Source organism: Ictidomys tridecemlineatus, chromosome 1, assembly GCF_052094955.1.
Source record: "Ictidomys tridecemlineatus isolate mIctTri1 chromosome 1, mIctTri1.hap1, whole genome shotgun sequence".
Lineage (NCBI taxonomy): Eukaryota > Metazoa > Chordata > Mammalia > Rodentia > Sciuridae > Ictidomys > Ictidomys tridecemlineatus.
The window spans coordinates 127,901,890-127,927,369 of record NC_135477.1 but is presented as its reverse complement, the minus strand read 5'-3'; the positions used below and the strand labels follow the sequence as shown (position 1 = coordinate 127,927,369).

The window sequence follows — 25,480 nt, the reverse complement described above, 5'->3', positions numbered from 1 at the left end:
AACTCATGACTACTACCGGCGTCTCCTCAAGGCCACCCAGGTCACTGGTGGGCCAGCTGCTTCTTTGGGAAGTCCACTACTCCATTCATGGCCACAGTATTGGGAGTCCCCAGAACACTCGGAATCCACCTTCACCAACATGGTCACCAGTGACCTGGCTCCAGAAACCATGAGGAAGCAGCTGGTCAGCCAGCGGAGCCAGGCCTCAGTCCTGATCTGGTGGTCCACTGATGGGTGTTTCCAAGGTGCTACGTTGTCTCTTGCCCACTCCAACTGGTAGGCTAGGCAAGCAGAGACCAGCTGGATTCTTCCACATGAAGATGACAGGCACGTTGCCAGAGACCCCTCCTCTCCAAACCGCAGTGGCCTTTCCTGACCCCCATAATTGTGCCTTGCTCCAAGCAGAAAATAAACTCCAGGTTAACAAACATCAGGTTAAAAACAAAAACAAAAACAACAACAACAACAACACACACACACACACACAAAAAAAAAAAAAAAAAAAACCCTCAGCAAAATAGGACTAGAAGGAAACTTCCTCTGTTGTAGGGACAGATGAAGCAGCTAAGTACCTAAGATAGGAAATAGTTTAATTTGTCTGCAGCCAGGTTCACAGCGCACAGCTTTTGCTGTGGTCAATTAATCCCCTGAACCCCAAGTTCAAGTAGTTTCAGAATTTTATCCCAACATTTAAGGGGAGGGGCTCAGAAGTTCACAGTCTGCAGAAGTTCACATAAAAGCAGCTTTTTCCCTCACTGTTTTGGGCAAGTTAACCCTTCAAGGACAACACCTGAGAAGGGGAGAGCTGCTTCTCCCCTTTCTTTCCTCCCCTGCCAGCTGTTACCATGGAGCCCAATTGGTAACTTCTCTTATATTAGAAATATAGACTCTCTGTGAAGCTCCAGCTCAAGGCCAGAGGACTTGTTAAAGGATTTGTCTTTTTTAAATCACAATTTGCATTTGCAAACACACTTTTACAAACTACTGTACTGAATAAATGTTTGTGATAAACCAGTAAAGGGGCATCAAACACCAGAGGTGCTGATTTCTTACAGGCCAGTGGGCAAATAATAGAATAACAGGAAAATAGTAAGTTTACCTACATTGAACTCTTTTGTAGAGAATCTTTTGCTAATAGTCCTAAAAGAAATTAAGGTCAAGATTTCTGGAGAAGATAAGATTTTCGGTGGAGGAGGGGGTCCTGTGTATACACCAGTATGATGAAAACACACCTATAAAAATACTAGAGCTAAATATGGTAAAACTTGAAAGCTTTTCTTAAGAATTTAATAAAAGGAGAGACAAAAGACAAATAAAATTCAGTCTCAACATTTGTGTTTAATATTCTTGAAAGGAAATTGACCACGACACTTGGAGCGACCAAGAGATGTTTATTTCAGTGGTGTGACAGACCAGAGAAAGAGGAGAAAAAGAGAGAAGGAAAGAGGAGAGAGAGAGAGAGAGAGAGAGAGAGAGAGAGGAGAGAGAGAGAGAGAGAGAGAGAGAGAGAGAGAGAGAGAGAGAGAGAAGAAGAAGAAGAGGAGGAGGAGGAGGAGGAGGAGGAGGAGGAGGAGGAGGAGGAGAAGGAGGAGGAGAAGGAGGAGGAGAACGAAGAGGGAAGAGGAGAGGGGAGGGCAGGGCCCTACAAGAGAGATTTTTTATAGCCAAAATCTAATGGGGTCTCTGGTTCTGCAAGCTGCCTTATTGGTGTACAGTGATTGGATCATACATTAGTTGCTAAGGGTGTCATCTTCTGCCCTCAAGCAGACTGGGCAGGGACCAGATGTGGGCTTTCATTGCAACAGACGTGGGGTGTTCAGCCTTGAGTGGGGTTGAGTGTTCAGCCTTGAGGCAAATAAATGATAAGGAACCAGATGGGTGAGGGTTGAGGGTCAAGTGTTCAGCCCACCCTGCAGCTAACATTTTTTCAGCCAGCTCTGCAGGTAACAATTCTTATGGAAGCTCTATCCAGTAACCAGGCAAGAAAAAAGGAAAGGAAATCATCCAGATTGAATGCAGAAAGCAATTGTGATCTACTACAAAACACTATGTCTATCTACACAAAATCCAGTTGGCTCCAGGAAAATAATTTTAGAAATTGTAAGGTAAGTCCACCAAGTTTTGGGGACACAAGATCAGTATACTAATATAAATGTTTTATATCTACTAACAGCCAACACTAAGAAGTTATACTTTTAAACATACTAATTCTAAAAGAAATATGAACTAATAATAATTCTCACAAACTGTGTGAATTACTGTAAACTAAAATCCACAAAAATTTAATAAAAGAAAATCAAAATATACATAAATTTTGAGGAATAACTTGAACTCAAAGCATATTATATGATATTACAATGCTAAATCTTCTTCATAGTGACCCATCTATGCAATATTTTGTAGAAATTGACAAACTTGTTTTAAAATTTGTATGGAAGTGCAAAATGCCTAAAATTTCCATTCAAAATTTTTAAAAAGAGCCAATTTGGAGAGCTTACACTATCTAGTTTCAAGATTTATTATAAAAATAAATTTTTCATTTTTGTTTTATTGTTCTCAAGACAAATGATTGGATCAACAAAATTAAAGAGTAGAGAGGTCATACACACTCATAATGTTGGGAAATCAGAGACAACAAAAAATCCCAGAAATCAGAAGCTGCTTAGGAACTGACTTTATTTGCAGTGGAACAAACTCAAAAAATAATGCCGACCTATCAGATCCGTAAGATTGGCACTGACTTCACAGTTGAACTCCTAGGGAAAACAGAATTGCAAATGGATTTTGAAGTCAAACTTGTTCCAGGTGATTTGGTTCACTCAAACACTTAACATTTCCCCTCATGTTTCAGATTCAGTTTTCCATTACTCGACCTGAAAAAATAAATGAAAGAAGTCAAGGACCACATAGATGTGGCACCACTGGAAAGAGAAACTGTGATTATTTAACAATTATTTTTAAAAATCACTTAGGAACAAGTAGGCCTCGGTGCTGGCTTGCCTGGTTTTTGTTGCTCACTCTGAGTGTACTTTGCATCATTTTCTTTCACCTCTGGGTCAGGGGTTTTAACAATAATGTGAGACAGCTGGGTGTAATCCCAGTGACTCAGGAGGCTGAATGAAGCAGGAGGATAGCAAGTTCAAAGGCAGCCTCAATAATTCAGGGAGACAATGTCTCAAAGTAAGAAGTGGAAAGGACTTGAGGTGTAGCTCAGTGGCAAAATGGCCCTGGGTTCAATCCCAAGTACCAAAATAACAACAACAACAAAGAATTGGTGACTATCTCATTACAGAGGACACTTCAACTTTTCTTTCTGCAATAAGGATTTACTAAATTCTGAAATCGTTGAAAACAAGAGAGGGATTATTCTTAATTTATTTTTCCTTTCAAAGAACAACATTCAAAACCTTTGAAAACTCAAGCATCTAACTCTATGTTCACCCTCTGTATAATTTTAAAACAGTATTAAAATTATTTTATTTCCTGTAGGTATTATGTAACACTTGAAGGTTTAGATCACTCACCAAATCCAACCTTTAATGCTATTGAGATTGGAATATGATTTAGTAGGCAACAGTTAACAATCCAAAGTTTCATATTCTCTTTATCCTCTAATATATTTTATTTCTTTCCTTTCAACTGCAAAAATTAAAACAGGAATTTCTATGTTTCAATCATTATTTTGCCTTCAGTTCTTAAATCACTGCCCCCTACAGGGCGGATGCTCAATAAATATTTGGTAAATGAATAACTCAAAATTCACCACTTTAATATCTGAATAAACCACAATCCTCCAGGGATTCACTGAATTTATTGCTCAAGAATTAGGTATTGTTTTATGTTCCTTTTGACAAATAATAGCCAAGCCACTACTGAGAAAACTACAGAGACATAGAGAAAAATACTCTCTGATCCACATTACTTATGGATCGGAATAGTATTTCCTGACACAAAAGAATAGAAAGCCCTCTTACCTCTTTGCTTGGTCAAATACACACTGGTTACCATAGGTTTTTCCATCAGAACCACAGACAGGTTTGTAAATTGATTGACATTTTTTATTTCTAGGTGGGTTTTTGCTGTTCATGCTGTCCGGCTATAATGTGAAATTACATAAAAATAATGTTATTATGAAAAATTATCCATTGCTCATTTATTATTAATGAAGCATTATACATTACCAATCATTTTATTGATTCTTTAAATTTAATTCACAGAATAGTTTTTCATATTAATGCATTAAATTTATACATAATGTGGTTTATTTTGTCACGTGCAAAAATAGGTATAACATAATTTGCAACATTTTAATCTCTCCCTTCCTCCATCCCCCTGATCCCATTCTTCTACGTTATTGGTTTTCCTTATATGTATATATTCATTTATTTTCTAATTGGAGTATTATAGTTATATATAAAATTGGAGTGAGTTGTGATATAGATATTCATGCACATAGCAAAATTTGGTTCTCTTAATTCCCCAGTTCTTCTCCTTTTCCTTCCCTCCTCTTTCTCCTTTGCTCCCCTGTTTCTACTCTACTGGTCTCCTTTCTATATTTAAAAGATTTCCTTTTATTATTCCTTTTTTACCCCTAGCTCTACACATTCACTCCTGGAATATGTGAGTCTGCCTTATTTTACTTAGAATTACTTTAAGAGGTGAGAGATGGAAGACTAGAGGAAGTGTTCAATTTCCAGGTGTTCTATGGCTCGGATTCAAACAGCAGGACTACTGCTTCCCAGGGAGTTGGGTGACAAAAGGAATATACTAAAATTCAAGGTCATACAATAGTTTTAAAAGAAAAGTATATTCTATCCCATTTTATAACTACAAGCATAGAGGCAAAGTGCATTTAAGTTCAAACCTGAAACTCTAAGTGGTTTATATGTTCAAGTATGATTAAAACCCTGAGCTATTTACTCTAGAAGTCTGCTGTTGACATATTCGTACATGCATTCATGTCAGATGGCCTCAACTTTAATTATTTGAAGACACGTGTTCCCCTATGTGCAGAAAGAACAGTCAGGGAAAAGTTACACTGGCACATGTAAAATACATATGGTCATAATTTATGAATCTCCTTCTTTTATCTGTGCCAAAGAAAGAAAAATGATAAACCTGGGATGATTATGTAGAATTCCTTCAAATAATACCAGAAGGCATTTTTTGGATGTGAACTATAAAATGTTAGAAGTATCTGAACATGAACCTTGGACTAGCTGATGAAAACAAAGATGGTATTGGGAATGGCGGGACATTTCAACAGGGGACTCATTCTGCTCAGAGCCAAGATATTAAATAAAAAAAGAAAAAAGCCTCAGTGCCTTCTCTTTCCCTCCTCATGGATAAAATTAACTAAATTATGTTATGTGCATGTACAAATATGTAATAAGTCTGCTATTTTGTATAACTATAATGCAGTGATGTAAAATAGAGAAAAAACTATCTCAATATCCTCCACTGGTATAGAGTTTACAACCTTTCAATGACAATTCCTTTCATTCATGTGAAGTCTGTAAAGTAGACCTGGTTGTTTCTCCCATTTTGGAATCAACATAAAGTTGTGAAAATTTATGTTATATCCCAAATACTCAGAGATTTTCTGGTGGAGGCATTATCAGGAAGGTTGGAATTCCCCTGGGAAAAGAATACTGGCACAGGAGACGCATGAGCAGCTTTCCTCAGAAAGGATGATGAGGATAGACAAGGTATAAGGTTAAGACAGAAAGCAATTTCCCCTAAGATGATGAAATGGAGGAAGTGCTCTGGAAAACTGTTTTAGATAAGACTATAAAATGGAATATTCAGACTCACAGTTAAAACAAAATCAGAACTCTGATTAGTTATCGAGACACTGGAGGTGAAAGAAAAAAAATCAGGACACAGAAAGAGACGTCAGAGACAAGCTAATCAGATATATATTTGCCTTTTTGCAAAGATGGTCCCCACACCTCAAGCACTTATTGACATCTCACGTACATCAAGAAGAACTATCACAGGTGTCACTCATCCTAGCTTTGGGATACAGGTTTGAAAAGAAATGCTAGTTTTATCAAAATGTTAATGATGTAGTTAAATAAGTAGAGATTCGATTACAAACCAATAAGGTAAATTCTTGATGGAGGAAATCATTAGAATCAGTAATCCTTTAGTGGAAAATCAAAGATCTGCGCGTGATCTGGATGGTATTTCAGCAACAATGACATGAAATGAAGAGAGAGAGAGCATACAGGGACCCAATCATGAAGAGCCTTAAATGCTACAATTAGGAGTTTGAGTTTTATCCTCTGGGTCAGTGTAGTGAAGTGATATTTCTAAACTAAAAATCTGATCAGCTGTTTCAATCCTCTGCTCAAAATCCTTTAGTAGTGCTATACTTACCCAGAAGATAAAACTCCAACTCCTAAAAGTAGCATTTAAGGCTCCTAATGACTGGGCCACTGCATGCCATCCAACTTAATTTCATGTTACTGTTGCTGAAATACCATCCAGATCATGCAGAGAGCTTTGATTTTTCCACTAAAAGATTACTGATTTTAATGATTTCCTTCATTAGCTCAACTCACAATAGGTAAACTATAGAACCAATCTAGATGCCCTTCAACGGATGAATGAATAAATTCTGGCATGTATATACAATGGAATACTACTCGGCCTTAAAGAATAATGAAATTATGGCATTTGCCGGTAAACAGATGGAGCTGGAGAATATCAGGTTAAGACAAATAAGTCAATCTCCCCAAATCAAAGGCTGAATGTTTTCTCTGATACACAGAAGGTAATTTACATTGGGGGTGGGGGTTAGGTAAGAACAGAGTTACTTCAGATTAGGTAGAGGGGAGTAGTGCAGGGAGGGATGGTGCTGTAGGGGTAAGAATGATAGCAGGATGAATCAGACATTATTACCCTATGTACATATATGACTAAACAAATGAAGTGATTCTACATTATGTACAACCAGAAGAATGAGAAACTATACTCCATTTATATATGATGTGTCAAAGTGCATTCTACTACCATGTGTAACTAATTAGAACAAGTAAGAAAAATATCACTTCAGTGATTTGCAGATTGTGGATGAGATGGTAATGGAATATAAAAAGGAAACCTGGCAGGGTGTGGGCTCAGTTGATGGGATTCTGAGTTACCAGTTTAGATAGAGGAGTTGGAATGGAAAATGATGGAGGGGAGTAAGAAGTGGAATGAAGGATGTGATCATCCTTGCTGTATGGCAACAATCAACTCCAGTTAGTTTTATCTCATTTAGTTTTATCAGTGTCATTGCAAATTATTTGTCATCTATTCAGTTAGCCATTCTTGGAAAATAGAATGACTAAGGTAAATTGACTTAAAAAAAAGATATATATATATATATATATATATATATATATATATATATATATATATATATATATCAACACTCACCTGAATTTCCATTACATTGCCCTTCAAAGGGTGGTCTTCATTTTTACTTTCTTCTTGCATGTAAAAAGACCGTGATTTCCTTTGTTGGCCAGAAGACTCCAGCTTCTCTTGCTGGCTTGAAGACCCTGGCTTCCCTTGCTGGCTGGATGACCCTAGCTTCCCTTGCTGGCTGGATGACCCTGGCTTCCCTTGCTGGCTGGATGACCCTGGCTTCCCTTGCTGGCTAGAAGACCCTGGCTGCCCTTGCTGGCTGGATGACCCTGGCTGCCCTTGCTGGCTAGAAGACCCTGGCTGCCCTTGCTGGCTGGATGACCCTGGCTGCCCTTGCTGGCTGGATGACCCTGGCTTTCCTTGCTGGCTGGATGACCCTGGCTTCCCTTGCTGGCTGGATGACCCTGGCTGCCCTTGCTGGCTGGATGACCCTGGCTTCCCTTGCTGGCTGGATGACCCTGGCTTTCCTTGCTGGTTAGAAGGGTCCAGTTGCCCTAGCTGGCTAGAAGATCCTGATTTTCCTTGGTCATAAGCTGCATCTGTATTCCCTTTTTGGTTTGATTCTCCTGACTTCTCTTGCAAAATCCAAGTTTTAGACATCCAAGGCTGATTCAGCACTTCTGGCCTTCCTTGCTGACCAAAATTCCCTGGGTTCCCTGGCTGATTAGAATATCTTGGTCTTCCTGGCAGAATCATCATCCCTGGTTTTCCTTGTGTGTGACTACCTTCTAGCTTATTAGATTTCTTTTGTCTTCCTAGAGGATTAGCTCCATTGTTTGCCTCTAGAACAAGTGTAGGTTCTTGATTCCCTTCTAGTTTGGAAACACTTGGTTTTGGAATCTGATTTGAAGATACTGGAAGCATAAAAATAAAAATAATGTTATTTAACTCCACATATTTAAAATCAACAGCATTCACTCCAATTACATTATGTGATTACCCAAATCTCAACATTTAACCAGTTTGCCCATTTCTAAGTCAAAGCTTGAATTATACGAACTGGGCCTATGTTCTGGCCCAAATTCCTTTTAATGGTTTCCTGATAGATTCTGGTTGCTGAGTATTTTTAAACTTCTTTCACATCATAGATTGCATTCCCAGTTTCCCAGCCTCATTTTACAGATGCTTCTATCATCAGTTTTCAGGAATAAAGTTTGGCACACATAAGCCCTCTTCCTTTGCATACATGAGCCCTCTGTTCATCTTTTGTGTATCAGTTCTATGCTTTCTGGAACCATCTTCTTCCTTTTCCCTTGACTCAAAATCAGAGGTCTTCTTTCTCCTTCAGCACTTACTTTTTTTTTCAGTCAGTTTTATTTCAACCATTTTCAATAAAATGTCCTAGCATTAATTATACTCTTTTTGATGGTCTTGTTCTCCTTCTCCCTTCTTCTTCCTCTTCTTTTTTATCATCATCAAATTAAACAGAATGGTGAATATCATGGTTATTTTTTAAAACCTAGGTTTCATGACTCATGTATTGTGTCTCCTCCTCCAATTTATTTTGGAAGCCCACTCATCACCTAATGAAAAAATTCATATTTATTCTTAGCTTTATATAGATTCTCTTCTAAAATAATCAGGGTCTAAAAACAATGAGGAAGCAAATGGAATGGTTTCAGTGGTTAGTAAAATAGCATTCCATTTGGTCTTTTGCTTCTTATATTTTTGTTTGGTCCAAGTGTTTCCTTTCTCTCTTCTCCTTTATTGTTTGACAAGCAATTCCCTTTCTCTCACTCTCTTTTTCTGGGCTGGGGGGTGTTACCAGGAATTGAAATCAAGGGCATTTGACCACTGAGCCACATCCCCAGCCCTATTTTGTATTTTATTTAGAGGCAGGGTCTCACTGAGTTGTTTAGTACCTCACTTTGGCTGAGGCTGGCTTTGAACTCATCTCTTGCTTTAGCCTCCTGAATCACCGGGATTACACAGCATCTCTCACTTTCTTAATGTGGGGTTTCCTCAAAGATTTTATTAAGGGTTACATTTTTTTTTCTTCACAGACATTATTGGTATTTTTGTTCTTACTTCACATAACTTTATATCATTTCAATGTGGATGATTCCAAATTTATACATGAGGTCTCATTTTCATTTGCAATTTCTCTACTTTATATTTCCATGAGTGAACACACTTCAAATCAATGTAAGTAAAATCAAAGGCATCCTCAGTTGTTGTATGCTGAACAAGGTCTGGTATACCACTGCAGGTAGTTAAGGTCCTGTCTGGGCACAGAGGTCTAGCAGTTAGTGGCATGTCCTGCTACCCTGTGGAAGGGGGGTGATTGAGTCATTCACCCAACTCAACAAAAAGTACATATTTAAAGGCTCCATTATTATTGCAGAGCTAAAGTTAGAGACAGATATAACACTGAGCAAGACATTTATGGTCCTGACTTCATGATGCTGAGAAGTCTGGGAGTGCGTATAGGCATGTAAATAATGGGAATTTATAGCAGTATGATCAATGCCATAATGTGTGAAGTGAATAGAAAACAGATCCTCCAATCAGGATATCAGAAAATATGCCATCCTTTCTCCTTTCTAAAGGAGGTGACAAGCATTATATGTAGAATACAACCAGAAATATGGATAAGAATATAATAATTTTGGCAAACACATGAGTATATGTATGGGCTCTTTGAGTTCTAGGAATCAAACATTGTTTATTAACAATCAGTAACATCCAGTAGAAATCAAGTAGAGAGAAGATGACATGGAAAAAAAATGTGTTTGTAGATAAATTTTTATAATTTATTTTAAATTTTTGAATAGATAGCATAAACAAATTGAACCAATTCTTGAAGATACAAAAGTCAGTTTTAAAATAAGTTTCCCTTCCTTCTCTGTCCCAAACAACTCATATTTTCTGCCTAGGACACAATCACATTTACCAGATTTTTGTGAGTTACACCAGAGATAGCCTATGAATCTACAAAGACATATGAATGAGTTTTCTCACATGATTGGCAGCCCATCCTACCCCTGTTCTACTCCTTGCTTTCTCCACAATAGAGTGAAGCTTTCTCTATATATTATTTTTTAATAATAAAACAGCACATACAGTGCCCCTTTTTTATTATTTTCACTTCCTGGCTGCACAAATACCCCATAACTATGGGTTAACCATAATTTATTTAATCAGTCTTCTAGCAATGAGAACCTAGTTTATTTTTTTATTTTGCTATTATTAAAAAATCAATCAATGAAAATCCTATTAATGCTTCATTTTTATGTGAAAAAATAATAAATTTAAGGATGAAACCAAGAGATGAAATTTTGAGGGTTAAAAAAGGTAATTAAGATACCAAATTATAATTTGATCTCCTATTTTTCAGTTAAAAATTTGGAAAATAATTATCTTCAGCTTTTTTGTTTTACATTTCCTTTTCTTATTTTACAAACTCCAGTGTGTGCTTGGCACTGCTTTCCTCATACATTTCTCTTCTCCACTTTCCAAATCCATATAACCTCTACACACCATCAACACACTTTCTCCCATCAGCAAGGGCCTGCTGAGCACTCACTGTCCTCTCCCAAGGCACTGAGAGAACACAGCAGATACAATACCTGCCACCAAGGAACATGTCCTAGTGAGGGATTTTTACTTGTCTTGAAATCACACATATTCACACTCCTCCCTTCTCTTACTCTATCCCTTAATTTTCTGTTCTTATTTCTCAAGACTATTGCTTTAGCAGACTCCCGGTGGTATCCATGTATAACTTTTCTCACGATGTTTAATATTGGCCCCATACCAGTATTTTTAGCAGAACAGATGCAGTCACTCCTGTGCTCAGCAACAGGAAGCAACTCTGCAGTGCCTCGGATGAGACAAGAACCACTACTTCATACATTACAAGTAGAAAAAGTTGAAGGTCATGGGTCCTACTTTTGTTTACTTTCTTTCACTATGTTTAATATGGTCAAGGAGGAGGTCATACTTTGGAGATAAATTAAAATTTGTTCTTTTGTTTTTGTTTTTTTTATGGGGAACTTTGGGGCTGGGGATTGAACCCAGGGTCTCACACATGCTAAACACATACTCTGAGCTTTATCCACAGCCCTGGAAATCTGTTTTAATCATTAGAATTTATTATTAAGAAATGTATTAACTGTGTCAATTATTATCATTGAGAAATTTACATCTCTGATCTAGAATTTATGTCTTTGAAAACAACTTTATCTTTATGGAGAAAAGGAATTAAAGAGAAGACTGTATATTGTAGGTCGAAGACCTAAGAAGAACTGGTGACTACTGCTATCATCCACATAACTCTTATAAGACAGGGAAAGTATAATTATTCCTATTTATGAATAAGAAAACAGATTCAAATATATTAAAAAGTTTTCCTAAATACCATAAAAGAAAAGATCAGGATCTAGGATCTAGACATGCTTTTATTTGACTTCATAGCCTGACTTCATAGCCCAAGATCATAACACGTAACACAAAACCATTCTTTTCTGGAACATTAGCTGGATAATCTTTTAGACTGAATTTGCCTTTCCCGTTCCTTTGTTCTTGCTTCTCTTCAACCCCAGCAAACTATTCAGTGTCATTATACCCTGAGACTATTTTATGCCTCTGGATCTGTATTTATTTTTTCTGCAATGCCTTCTTCTATTTCTCTGATGGAGATTTCCTGATTTTAAATCTTCCAACAAAGCATCACTAAATCACTCCCCTTTTCTACTTGTTGACTTTTGAAGCTGTAAGGAAAGTCACTGACTATGCCTTTCTTACCTGAGAACACAGCCAGGAACATGAAGGGAAGGAAAACGAAAGCCTGCATGGTGGAGTCAGTCCTTCCAGATGTAGTGGTTGGGCAGATTTCAACGTAACTCCTCAGCAGATTCTTTCCGAATAAACCAGGTTGATCGCCACCATGTTATATATTTGAAAAATTCTCCACCCTAATTGTTAAATAAGGTCACTGTCTTTAAAAATTACAGTGTAACTTTCACAAACTGGAAGGTGTTGATTCTTGAGGGAATTGCCATTTTAAAAAATTAGCTTCACGCCCCAACTCCCATAAACATCCAAACTTTAATATGCGTCTATCAGATATCTTCTCCCAGAAAAAAATAAAATAAAAATGGTGAATTCCGTCTGAGAAAGTGGTAAACTCAGCTTTCTTCTTTTTATTGTTAAGGGTCGTTTATCTTCAGCTGTTACTGTATGTCCATAATAGAGACCCCTCAAGGTATTTTCCCTCAAATAAGTCATATACCAATTATTTTTCCTGAAATTATATATTAAAAGCAAGTAAAAAGGCATTGAGTATTGGTCATTAGTAGGCAAAGAATGCATCCATTAGGGGATGATGATGGGTAATGTATTTTTATGAGGTAGTGAGAGACAATAGAGCTCATGTTAAAAGAATAACATTACACCATTGACCTTCTCTTCTCAAGCTATTACACCAAATAGAAGCTCATGTGCAAATCACCTTGTAATTTTTACTTGATCATAAACTCAACATTATAAGACACTGGAGTATTGTGTTCAAGGATGGCTGCCCTATATAAGGAAATTTTGAATTAATTGGAACATGTCCAAAAGAAGATGACCTTGATAATGTGAGGTTGGAACTCACATAGTATCAAGTAAGTTCACAGCAAGAGGAAATAAAAGCTAGAAAAGAACAGACATAGGAGTGGTAATGGCATGTTCATTGGTTTCCTCATTGCAAGATATTCATATGAAGAGAAAGGTACTTTATCTGTATGGTTTTAGATGACATATAAAGAAGAACAAATAAAGCATTTTGGAGTTCTAAAGAAAATTTCAGTTTGGGGAAGGGAGGTGATCTAGATGGTTCTTGCAAACACTTTTCATTCTAAAATCCTCAGACTTAGTTGTTTGGAATTATGTTTGATTTTCTCTTCAGCTTATTTAGAAGAAGGGCAATTTGGGCCCTTTCAACTTACCTACATTCTCAAACTGTTTTGGCGTGGTGGTGCATGTCTGTAATCCCAGCAGCTCAGGAGGCTGAGACAAGAGAGTTGAGTGTTCCAAGCCAGCCTCAGCAAAAGTGAGATGCTAAGCAACTCAGTGAGACTCTGTCTCTAAATAAAATACAAAATAGAACTGGGAATGTGGCTCAGTGGTTCAATGCCTCTGAGTTTAATCCCAATACACTCCCTCCCCTCCCCCCAAAAAGAAGGACGATTTTGAAAATTATTTCTTTTAATTGAGTCAGCAATTTTCTGACACCAAGAGACAAATTTAAAGAGTTTTGTAGAGTAAGAAGCCAATGTCCATTTCCCTCCATCCCAGCATAATTGTCCTCTAGATGGATAGAGATTCATACAAGTGTCATTAGGGAACCAAAACACCTTGGATTATGTAGGAATTTCCCCCAAATATTTCATTGTGAACAGTTTGAGAATGTAGGTAAGTTGAAAGAACTGTACAGTGAAACCCCAAATACACTCCACCAAGATTCATTAAGTACTATTTTGCTATATTTACTCTATTAAATATCTGTCAAAAAGTGTAAATTTCATAGACATTATTTTCACATTCAGATACTCATTTATGGAACCCAATCCAGTAACTTTTCAAATAATGAATGGACCATTGTAACTTCATCTGTGGTTTGCTTTAAATACTCAGTGCAATTGTGTGTCCTATTCCATGTTTTTTCCTAACACCAAAGCTACGGACACTTCAAAATAGCACATGTAATCGAGTGCTCTGTAAGTTGGGAACTCTTCAGTGGAAGCTAAAGTCTCATGAAACTCATGCTCAGAGGTCTCAGAGATGGCCTCAGTGGATTAACTTAATTACAATATTTATTTCTCTTCCAATCGTAGTAATTTTCTCAATTTTAGACTCATCTTACATTTTTAACCTTCCTTCACATTTAGGAAGAAAATGAAGAGTTTGAATAGCCTCAGAAAATGCTCCCCACATCTCCACATTTGAGAAGGAGAAAATGTGTTTTTTGCATGTTGCAAGGGATTCTAAACTAAGGCTGTTCTTTTAGCATCTTCATGGTCATTATACTTGGGTAGAAATAACAATAGGAAAGGAGTTGAATGTCTGTCTCTATCACCTTTAGCTATGTGGTCTTATTTATTCAAGTTTCTCTATCTTTTTCCTATTTCTAAAATCCCCATTATAATACCCCACTGCTCATTGAAGGAGTCAAACTTCACGAGGTGTTTTGCTGTGGTTTGGAGTTTGGAGGGAAAGCCTTTTTACTTGCCGTTTGGTGACCTTGCAGGGTCTTAGATTACCCTATTGCAGGTAACCTAATTTAATCTCAAGCCATTTGTCAGATATCTAAAGAGCAGGGAATGATATTCTATAATAGCTTTCTCCTGCTGCATACATTAGCTACTCTGTTTCATTTTCATTCTCCCCCCAATGGGAGCAAAGCTCTGTTTTCTTGGACCTCAGGAGCAGTCTAGAGTTTGAACATAGTGAAAGGGAGAAAGCATCAGCACCTCAGCATTCGTTAGGCTTTTCGGACATGGGCACTAGTATGCTTAACTGGGTCCAACAAGACAAATTGAGTGTTCAGTCTGATTTTTGAAATATAATTCTTATTTCACGGGAGACGCAATGCCTTGTAAATTCAGCATCTTGCTGCAAAAATGGTCAGAGGCAGACTTGTCACCTGGTTACCAAATCTCATTAAATACTTTGTAATATTAGGCAAGAAGCCAAAGGCCACCCACTAAGTAACCCCTGCGTAACTTCAGGCCTTCCCTTGGTTTACTCAAGGATTTGAAGATTTCATACAGTCTTCTCCTCCTCCCCGGGAAGGTGTCAGTTTCAGAATAATGAGTCCCCCAGGGAGGCAGGTGATTGAGAAATGATCCTGAATAACTTCTCTGTGTTGGCTTCAAGTTCTTCATTCAGTTCACAAACTTGCAATGCAAAATGAAATTCAAATATCATCATCATTTATCAAGGTGACACGTATATCTGACACACACATGTTCCTTTAATGTTAATTATTGCCATTCTATTCATGTCATCCTTTGAGGAAGTTAAGAACACACTCCCTTCCCCCTTCACTTTAGTTGAACCCACATGAGGTAACCAGAGAACAATAAATATAAAATCGGGCATAATTATAATAGTTATGAAGTAAGATGGTTATAATGAGCATTTATTAACTTATTACTAAGACTTTCATCATATGGAAATCTTTGGTTGTACAAGTTTACAAATCCTAGGGACAAATATAATCTCTTTCACACTCTCAAATTAAGTCCCCATTACCATCAACATTAAGAATAACATTGGCTTTCATTTTAACTTTTTTGTCACACTTAAGAGAAAATATGTTTATAGACAGATCCCATGTTGATATTATTTTTAGCCATTCAAGACCAAGTCATTTGTGACTTGTTTCTTAAGCCTTGCTTCCAAGTACCTTTCATATAATAGCTTCTCATAATTAGACTTATAATTATACTTTGAAAGAAGAGTGTATTTTTAGAATATTATTTCAAAGATCAGCACCAACCAGTCCTCACATATGCTATACCTCCTCTCGTACAGAAGAGTCAATTCCCCCTTCTTCAAATTTGAGCCAGTGATAATAGGATGCAATAGATATGATAATATATCAGTATTTGGTCTAAGCCTTAAGAGGCCTGTTAGTGTTGGATGATAGGTTATTGAAAGAGAAGGGGGTGGGGGACTAGAACACAAAGTAGCCATCCCACTAGGGGGGTGAAATGCAAGGCACATTATTTCAAAAATCTTGAATCCTATCTGAACGTGTAGACAGTACCTTTTTGACCTTACCCTAACAGAACAACGCTTGCAAAATTTGCAGAAATGGAGGAAAATAAATGTGCAACTGTTGATTTCAGCCACTAAGTTGGTGGTGAATTATTATTCTACACTAGATAATCATTATAATATTGTTGTCAAGACAATGATTACTTCTCTAAATTGAATTAAGACCCCTATGATAAATGTACTAACTACTACTTATTGAGACATTTTATATGGATTATCTCACTTAATACTTAAAACAATACGTTCCCTAAATATTTGATAAAGACATTCAAGCACAGTCATGAATCTCTACATTCACAGTTAACTCTAGTAAGGATACCTAAGTCCATCCTTGGTTATCTGGAAAAGTGGGAATACCGTTACTAGAAACAGAGACTTGGAAACAAGCATTTAGTGCACAGATCATCTTATGAGCCCTTCAGTTGGAGGTCAGTAAATCTTTAGCAGTGAAGAACTACTATTCAGGTCCAGGCTGGAAAAAGATCTAGGTCTAGTCACGTGGACAAGATTTCCAATTAATTTCTAATTTTAACATTAACTTCTAATTGGCAATGAGAAAGAGATGGGTCAACAGCCTGCATCTCAGAAGCCAAACAAAAGTCTGGCTCAGGAAGGATACAGAAAAAATCAACCATTTTATAACAGTGATTTTAAATGAGAGGTCAACCATTCCATAGTGTGAGAAACAAAATTTTATGTGTATGTATGTCAGTATTTTCCCAAGAGAAAGACCATGAATCACATCACATTTTTAAAATACCTAGGGTCAAGAAAAGGATAGGCAGAAAACCAACATTACACAACTGCAAAACTTCCTATAGAATTACAGTAATCAAGTCAGAGTGACACTGACTAAAGAATGGACAGATCAATGGAACAGAATTGAGAACTTAGAAACAGACTCATATATAGTCAACTAATTTTGACAAAAGGAGCATGGAAATACAATGGAAATACAAAAAGACAGCCGTTTGAAGAAATGATACTGATGCTGAAACAACTGGGAATCCATATGCAAAATGATTAATATGGACACAGTCAACACTTAGTGAGTGTTAATGATTACTTTTTTATTTTGATCTTTAATTTATCACTAATGTTCACTGAAATGATCAAAACAAGGGATTTCTAGTACTCCACAGCACAGTGGAGTGGCTATAGTTCATAATAAACTATTATTAATAAATGGAAGAGAGGACCTGAAATACTCCAGAAATGAATAATGATGAGGAAATGGATGTGTTAATAACTCTGACTTCCAGTATACACTGTATATATGTATTAAGTATCACACTGTACTCACAAATATTTATCATTATTATGTATAATTCAAATATTTAAAAAATGTTTATGAAGGTGAGAAAAGAAAGAAAAAAGAAGGAAGGAAGAAAAGAAAAAGAGGGAGGGAAGGAAGGAAGCTTTCTGAGGCAGCTGAGGATAATCAAGAGAAGAAAAATCTAGAAGATATTACAAAGACTGTGCAAAGCAAAATGAAAATTGGATAGTGCATTATGTGTGTGTGTGTGTGTGTGTGTGTTTGTATATGCTTATGTTATAAAAAAGTGTTAAGAGGTCATTTTGTGTATGTGCTTCCAGAAGTATTGCCACTTTGTGGAAGTGATAAAGAAGCAAACATGGATTTGCTATGAAGAAATGGTTCTCTATTGATGCTGTGAGCTGCATCATCAGAATATCAATTTTCCAAAATCAAAAATATTCAACAAGCTGCTTACAATTGGTATGCCTTAAAGAAGGGATATAGACCTTATTTGCCCTCAGGAACCAGGAGCTAAAGCTAAACAGTGAGGCTGACCTGAGGCATCTAGAAACAGTCCATCTAAAGATGTCAAAAATTAACAAATGATTGCTCAGTGAGAGACATGGGTATCACATAACCAGATCTTCTCCTTTCTCAAGAATTTATATGTGAATTTTAAATTTTTCTACATTGATAATTTTGAAATGTGAAATTTATGATTTTTAAAAGTTGTCATTTAACTGAAAAAAATCAAAAAGAAGCAAGATAACCATTTGTGAGTTAAGGAAACTTTCCTAAGTCACATCCATTTGATAAAGTCCCTTGCTTTAGAAGCGGTATGTTTGGTTATGTAATATTGAAGTACCCTGTCTGAATTCTGATTTTATTTTTTTCTACATACTCAATGTGAGAGTTAGAACTATTATTTTAAATAGTTCTCAAATTGTCTTTTTCTTTTTTTGCCTACAATGCTACCCCTTATTATATACAGCAAATTTCTCTATGTCAGAAGTTTACTAAAATGTCAGTCCTTCTATGAAGTTGTTTCTTAATGAACTTCAGTAGTTTCCTATAACTCAGAGTGATTTTATCTGGCCCTCAATGTGATAAAGTGGCTCTTCTCATTCACTTCATGAAGGCAACCTTATTTTTAAATTTATTTTTATTCTTTCATACATGCTATATTCTCTGATTGAAATACCCTTCCACCATATTTATACGTGTCTGAATTCTTTTCATCCTTTTCAGGACACATGTCAAAAAACCAGTGTTGAATAAACACTCTTTTCAACCTGTACCCCAGTTCTCTCCAACATATGATCTGATTTGTTTCCTTTATAGATTTGTTAATAACTGAAAATACATTTTTAAAATATTCATTCTTATCTACATAGTAAAGCACACAATTCATTTTTAGGATCTTTGATTTATACATGGATTGATATCCGGTATGTTATAGACACTGAATAATTATTTGTAGAATTAATTAATGAAATAAATAATTCTTTGGGCTTTTTTAAAGCAGATCCATATCAAGCTATGTTTTTTTTTTTTTTTTTTTTTTTGGAGGGGTGGTATTGGGAACTGAACTCAGGGGCACTTGGCCACTGAGCTATATCCCCAGCCCTACTTTGTATTTTATTTAGAGACAGTATCTCACTGAGTTGCTTAGTGCCTTGTCATTGCTGAGGCTGGCTTTGAACTCACAGTTCTCCTGTCTCAGCCTCCCAGGTGACTGGGATTACAGGCGTATGCCACCGCGCCTGGCTCAAACCACGTTTTATTTAGTTGGAATACTTTCTCTTTCTGAAAAGTAACTGAAAGTACTGATTGTGTCCATCCATCTCTAGATTTCTAAGAATCTATAACATAGTAATGGATCTTCACTTTCAAGCTTTTTCACATCTCCCAAATGTAGAAATTCTGTTTTCTGTGGTATGCTGTATTTAACCGATGAAGTCAGAGACCAGTAAAGTCAGCTGCCTCAGAACCTGTTTAGCTGCTCAATGACTGAAGTCACCAACATTTTTTTCCACCTGTTATTTATTTCTGGACTCAGCATGTAAATTAAGGCTCTAAAACTAAATATGTTTTTATGGAAAAATACTTCCCAAATATAGTATGTACTAAAGACTGCTAATTTGTGTCCAATTATGCACATTTAATTCCTTGGATCCAGCTTTATTTTCCATGAAGTTCATCTGCATAACTTCTGAAGAACTGAACACTGATTGGAGAATTATTGATTTGATAAGTGTGGTAATATTCTAGTCTCTGTTTGCAAACTGTATCCTTTTATCCTGAGGTGGTATAGCAATTATTCTAATTCAATTAAACAAAGTCTCCTCCATTATTACTTGAAAAGAACATCACTGTAGAAATTTTGCCAGGATCACTTTATTGAAACTACTTCCTTTTGTGCATAATAACTGATAGGAAATACATTGCAATGGTGACTGGGGAACAAAGAAGACATTTTCTAAAGTAAAAGCAAACTAAAGACACTTCCATTATCGTAACGTCGAAGGAATCAACACTTCCCTTCATGTTTGAAACCAAGTTTTCCATTTCTTTCTCTGAAAGAAAAAAGAAGTTATTCAGAGATGAAATGGAGTACAGAAAGGCACAAATCCAGACCAGGTGAACTGAGAAAGGGCATTTACACTTCCTAAGCCTCAAGTGGGGGGATAATAATATTGTTTTATATGAGAGTTATCTGTAACATACATTGAATAGTAACATCTTAATAGTTTCCCTGACTCATATCCCATTTACCCAACCTAAAGGGGGCCTTCATGTGCTTACATAGCTGCTTTGCAGAATTCACAGAGATTTGGGTAAGTTTTCCCATCAGTGCCACACACTGGTTTGTCTGTCTTTGGGCAGGATTTTCCATCTGTAGCTGGTTTCTTCTCATAGTTGCTGCACAAAGCCTGTAATTTAAATGTCTTTATTTCATGAAAATGGCATTGACATCATTTGCTCTCTTTAAGAATTTTTAAAAATATTAGACTTATGTGCTTAGAAATCCTTCAAAGAGCCGAAGACCAAATGTAAACCTATCCTGCAGTTCTAGCACCTAGAGATACCTTTTGTTAGCATTTTGTTATTTTTCCTCCCATCTACCTCTTCTCTATGTATTATATTGCCATATGTATAAGATTAAAAATAGAACTACACTATATTTTTATTTATTCTTTATCACTTTCTTTTTCTTTTCTATTTTTCATATTCTAAAGACAAGGCTTTGTGGTATAATATCCCATCATAAAAATGTAACATGATTCATTTTACTTATAAATTATTATTATATTCTTCTCCTTTCTTTTTATACATTAATTTGGTGGAGATGACTGCTTCATATAGCTTTTGAATCAAAAGTTTACATTTGGTGAGGTGAAGATTTAATTTACTAGAAATTTATATATATATATATATATATATATATATATATATATATATATATATCACATTTTAAGAGAATATCAATGAAGGGTAACAAAAAGTGAAAAATGTTGAATTTAAAATATATATAAATATATAAATTTTTTATATATATACATAGTAGTTTGTATTCTCTCTTTTTAAACATCACTTAATTTCCAAATATTTATCTGCTCCTTTTTGTTTAGAACACTCTTTATTTTTATTGTATAAAAATAACCATAAATAAATAAGGTTAATTTATTCACTATTTACTCAGCAAAATGCTGAGTATCCACTGAGTGCCACTACTTTGAATTTCTAAGGCAGTATAATCAATGCTCTGACTGAAATCCTACAGCTAAATTTTTCCTCAAGGAAGTAGCTGTTGCCTTAAAAAGAAGAAAGGATCTGGAAAAGACAAAAATAACCATATGTTATCTTAAATTAGATCTTTGGGGGAATTTGAACAAGATGATAAATAAGTGAATTGTTACATATCAGTATAAATTCCCTAATGTTGGTGTTGTATTAAGGTTATATATAAAGTTAAGGAAGCTGAGTAAAGGATATATGCTATTGTTTGAACTATTTTTACCCCTTTTTTATAAGTCAAATTACTTCAAAGAAAAGACTCAAAGGCAAGTTTTTTTTAAATAAAGCTAAAAACATCAGCCAATTTTAGATTTCTTTATCAACATATTTTAAACAATGTTTGTAGTACCTGTGCAGATAAAAAAAAGACACATACCAAAATTTTTATAGCAGGCTAATTTTCAGAAAATGGAAGTGATATTGCATTTCCCATCTGATAGTTTTCTTGAATACTCTAACATTTACTTATTCTTTATTCATCCTTAAATTCATCTATGCATCAATCCAGCAATGTATTTATTGAGTTAGTACTATGATTAAAAAGCATGAGGGTTAAAAAATGAAAGAAAATTCTGACTTTAAATAGCTCACATTTTAAGAGAGAATACCAATGAAGTGTAACAAAAGTGATAAATGTTAAATTTAAAATATTAATACTTTAATAGACATACAAATGGCAAAGCAATCTTTCATTGCTGGAGACAACTACAAAATAGAAGTTATTTTTTTCTTAGGTCATTTCCATAGGTGCAGGACACATGAAAAGAGGTTTAAAAAGTTCCTTCTAAGTGAGAAAATAGCACATTTTTCCATGGAGGTGCAGACAATGTTGGTAAATATCTTCCAGAATGAGCAATATTAGCAGTGTGGTTTAAACTTCAGGTCATCATTGAATAGCAAATGAATGAGTTTGAACAAGGAGATTGATAACAGATGGGCTAGGCAAAATAATTTGGATATTATCTTTATAAGAGGAAAAAATCTATAATTTACAAGTAAGAGCTTCATGTACAGATAAAGTGTTAGGAAAAAATGTTCTCTAGTGCCACTGTGAAACTGTAGAGAGCATTTATTGAATGAATTAATCTTTTAAAAAGTATTAGATTTGTTTTTCTTCCTGTACATATTGAAAACATTTGACATTCAATTAGAAAAACAAAATAAATATAACTTGGCCATTTAGATGAAACCATTAAATTTACAGTTTAATAATAATTTACTTTTCTTTAACATTTATTGTAAACTAAACATTCCTCCATAGGCTTTCCGTACATTAGCTCATATGCTTATTATGAATTAAATGCTGAGTTTTCTTGATAAAGAAATGGAGGAGAAAGGTAAAATAAGTTCTTAAAAAATCAAACACTAACTAAGTAACAGGGCTAGAATAAGAACTGAATATTCTTTTTTTCAAAGTCCATTTTTTCAAAAATAAACTACATTTCTTCATGAAGTATGTTTTTAATATATATATATATAGGCATATATAATTTAAAAATATAAACTATACTTTTATTAACATAGTCTCCTCATTACCCTCTCAGGAATGTGTTGTCTATTATTAACTGCAAGCTTTATGAGGGGTTTCAATATGTATGAATCTGGAAACTATGTACTTTGTTTTCAAATCTGTTAAGAGAAATTTAGATCTGTGATTCCCAAATTCTCATGTATATAAAAAATGTCAGGGAACTTTTTGAAATGCAGATTTAGGAGTCTTCCTTCCTTAGAGATCCCATTCAGTCCATGTCTAAAACCTATGTGTGGGGATCAGGAATGTGTATTTACCAAGCATTGATTTTTGACTTTTATGCACATGGTAGTAAGAGCTAGAGTGACCATGTCCTCTAGGTTACCAGAGAAGGTCCCAGTTTATGATGACCTTTTTGCTATAACTATGCTAAGTACAATTTCCACTCTCAAAATTATCCTGATTTGAAAAATAAATGCCACTTGCCTCATCCTTTTATAGACTACACTGCAATTAAAGAGGCTTTGAGTGTAAAATCCTTGCATGTAAATGTGTTATCTGGCCCTTTGGAGAAAACAGGAAGTGATTTTCAAGTCTTTTCCCTCTGTTGAGGAATGTGCATCTATACCAGTGGTGATACTGTTGAAAACCATGTGTCCTGGGCCAGACTATCATCCCAACTTCTCACCAGGCCGGCCATGTGAGCTCAGAAGATCAGGGGGAGCAGCCACAGTGCTTCCCCATCTAGGGTCACCCTTGTATAAGACCTGTGATAAGAAAGGACTTGTGTGAGAAAGAAGCACATACCTGATAGCTCTTGTGGCTCACAGCCTCTGCAAAGAGAAAACAGGCACTGATAAATCACAATGAATCAGAGTTCCAGGATTTTACAGTTAAAATAAATCTCAGAGATATTCCATTACTTCTCTTTGGCTTTATGAATGAAGAACTGATTAGTGCTTTTATGAGTATATCAAAATGAATCCTACAATGATGTATAACTTAAAAAAAACAATAAAAACAAAATAAAATAACAACAACAACAAAAAGGAACTGAGACCCAGGAAGAGAGAAAACCTGCACCAAGACACACTGCTTGTTAACTTCATGACTGAACGAGAGGCCATATTGTAACCTATCAGTACAAAACTCTCTTTACTGTGTTTGATTTTTGTGTGGCTTTTATAAAAACATATTTCTCAGATCTCTAATGCTTGACTTACAACGAGGCTATACTTGGAGAAATGAAGACACACTCCTCAGCATCTTTCTAGTAAGTATGTACCTCCTTAGAGATGCTAGAAAGATACTGAAGATTCCAAAACCAAAGCCATTTGATAAACAGACAAGGCAACAGGTAAACAAGATAATACAAATAATTTTGAAATCACTAAAAAGAATCATAGGATTTACCACCATTGCCACTAACACCATTCTACCATCTACTGGGGGACTTCTATATTTAAGTACTGCATGAAATCTTGCATGTGTTAAGTCATACAATCCAATTTTTAAAGTAAAGGAACCTGAGCTTTGGGTCAAGTGACTTGGCACCTTGTAATCATAGAGCCAGGAATCAAACCCAGAAAACTTACAGCACATAAATTTTATATGTATCATTAGCATGTGATGAATAATAGTTAGAGAAAGGAAGTGACTTGTTCAGTTTTAATGAAAGAGATAGACACAAAGGAAGATTTAAAAGCAAAATCTTAGAATTCCAGTCCTGGCTACTTTCTACTATATTACACACACCTTTCTCTCTCTTCTCTCTCTCATCTCCCTAATCATCTGTGTCTCTTCTTTTTGCTTATCTAGAGGTAAGAATGACTCAGTTTTTTATAAAATGTCTTGAACATTCTAACACTATTATCACTAGATAATAATTTTTAAAAGATGACTTTAGTTGAGATTCCTAATTTTAACATAAAATTCTCCCTGAAGAAAGAAGCTTATTTGTAACCTTATGCTGTTAATTGTGGCCTTTTGAGGAGAACACAATTGGCTTAGGATTCCCAAAGTAGCCCTCTGGGGCCCATTAGTACAGACTTCTTGGCTCATGGGATGTGATTTTCTCCTCCTCCTCCTCCTCCTCCTCCTCCTCCTCCTCCTCCTCCTCCTCCTCCTCCTCCTTCTTCATTTTTTTAAGAATTTGATAAAACTATTTCTTGTATAGTATTAAAGAGAAAATCATAGTAGCTAACTTGTGCATTAAAGTCCCTTCTAAATCAAAAGTATGACAGGTAATCACCATTATTAATCAACTTTATCATCCTCCTCATCATCATCATCATTATCATCCTCATCATCAACAACAAAAATATCCCATCATAACTGCTGACATTGACAGTCTGGTCCAGAATTCCATACGTACATACATGAAATGAACAACTCACTTGTGAAGAGGAACAAGCAGGCCAGGCTGACCAAAAGCAGAAAAGCACCTGATAGCTTCATGGTCAATGAGATCTGAAAGGTCTGTAGGAAATAGGCTAATAGGGTTCAACACTGTGGGTGTTCTACAGGATGTATTTATAAGTAGATCCATATGCATGAATTTAAGTACCTATACATTTGTCAGTCACATCCTCCACCCTGATTACATAATCTATTTCTCAAAAGAGGAGAGACACTGCAAACCAAAGAAGCTTATCTCAGTTCTTTTTCAAACAGTCAGAAACAATGGTCAAAATTATGTTTAGGGAGACTGAAATGTACTACAAATAACACACCCAGAATTTTCTCTGTTCAACACACAGTGATAATTG

The 25,480-nt window shown here is 35.7% G+C and overlaps 2 protein-coding genes across 2 annotated transcripts; both read right to left on the bottom strand.

Annotated features, from left to right (window-relative positions):
* Positions 1-2,668: 2,668 nt before the first annotated feature.
* Positions 2,669-12,211, bottom strand: Marcol (MARCO like). Its single transcript, XM_040271766.2, has 4 exons — positions 12,163-12,211; positions 7,426-8,270; positions 3,975-4,096; positions 2,669-2,873 (listed from the first exon to the last, which is right to left on the bottom strand). Exons 1-4 carry the CDS (start codon positions 12,209-12,211, stop codon positions 2,828-2,830), a joined length of 1,062 nt encoding a protein of 353 aa, XP_040127700.2. The 3' UTR covers positions 2,669-2,827.
* A 7,762-nt stretch (positions 12,212-19,973) lies between these two features.
* Positions 19,974-25,169, bottom strand: LOC101971792 (serine protease inhibitor Kazal-type 12). Its single transcript, XM_005324195.3, has 4 exons — positions 25,109-25,169; positions 23,520-23,545; positions 20,249-20,376; positions 19,974-20,019 (listed from the first exon to the last, which is right to left on the bottom strand). Exons 1-4 carry the CDS (start codon positions 25,167-25,169, stop codon positions 19,974-19,976), a joined length of 261 nt encoding a protein of 86 aa, XP_005324252.1.
* Positions 25,170-25,480: the final 311 nt, after the last annotated feature.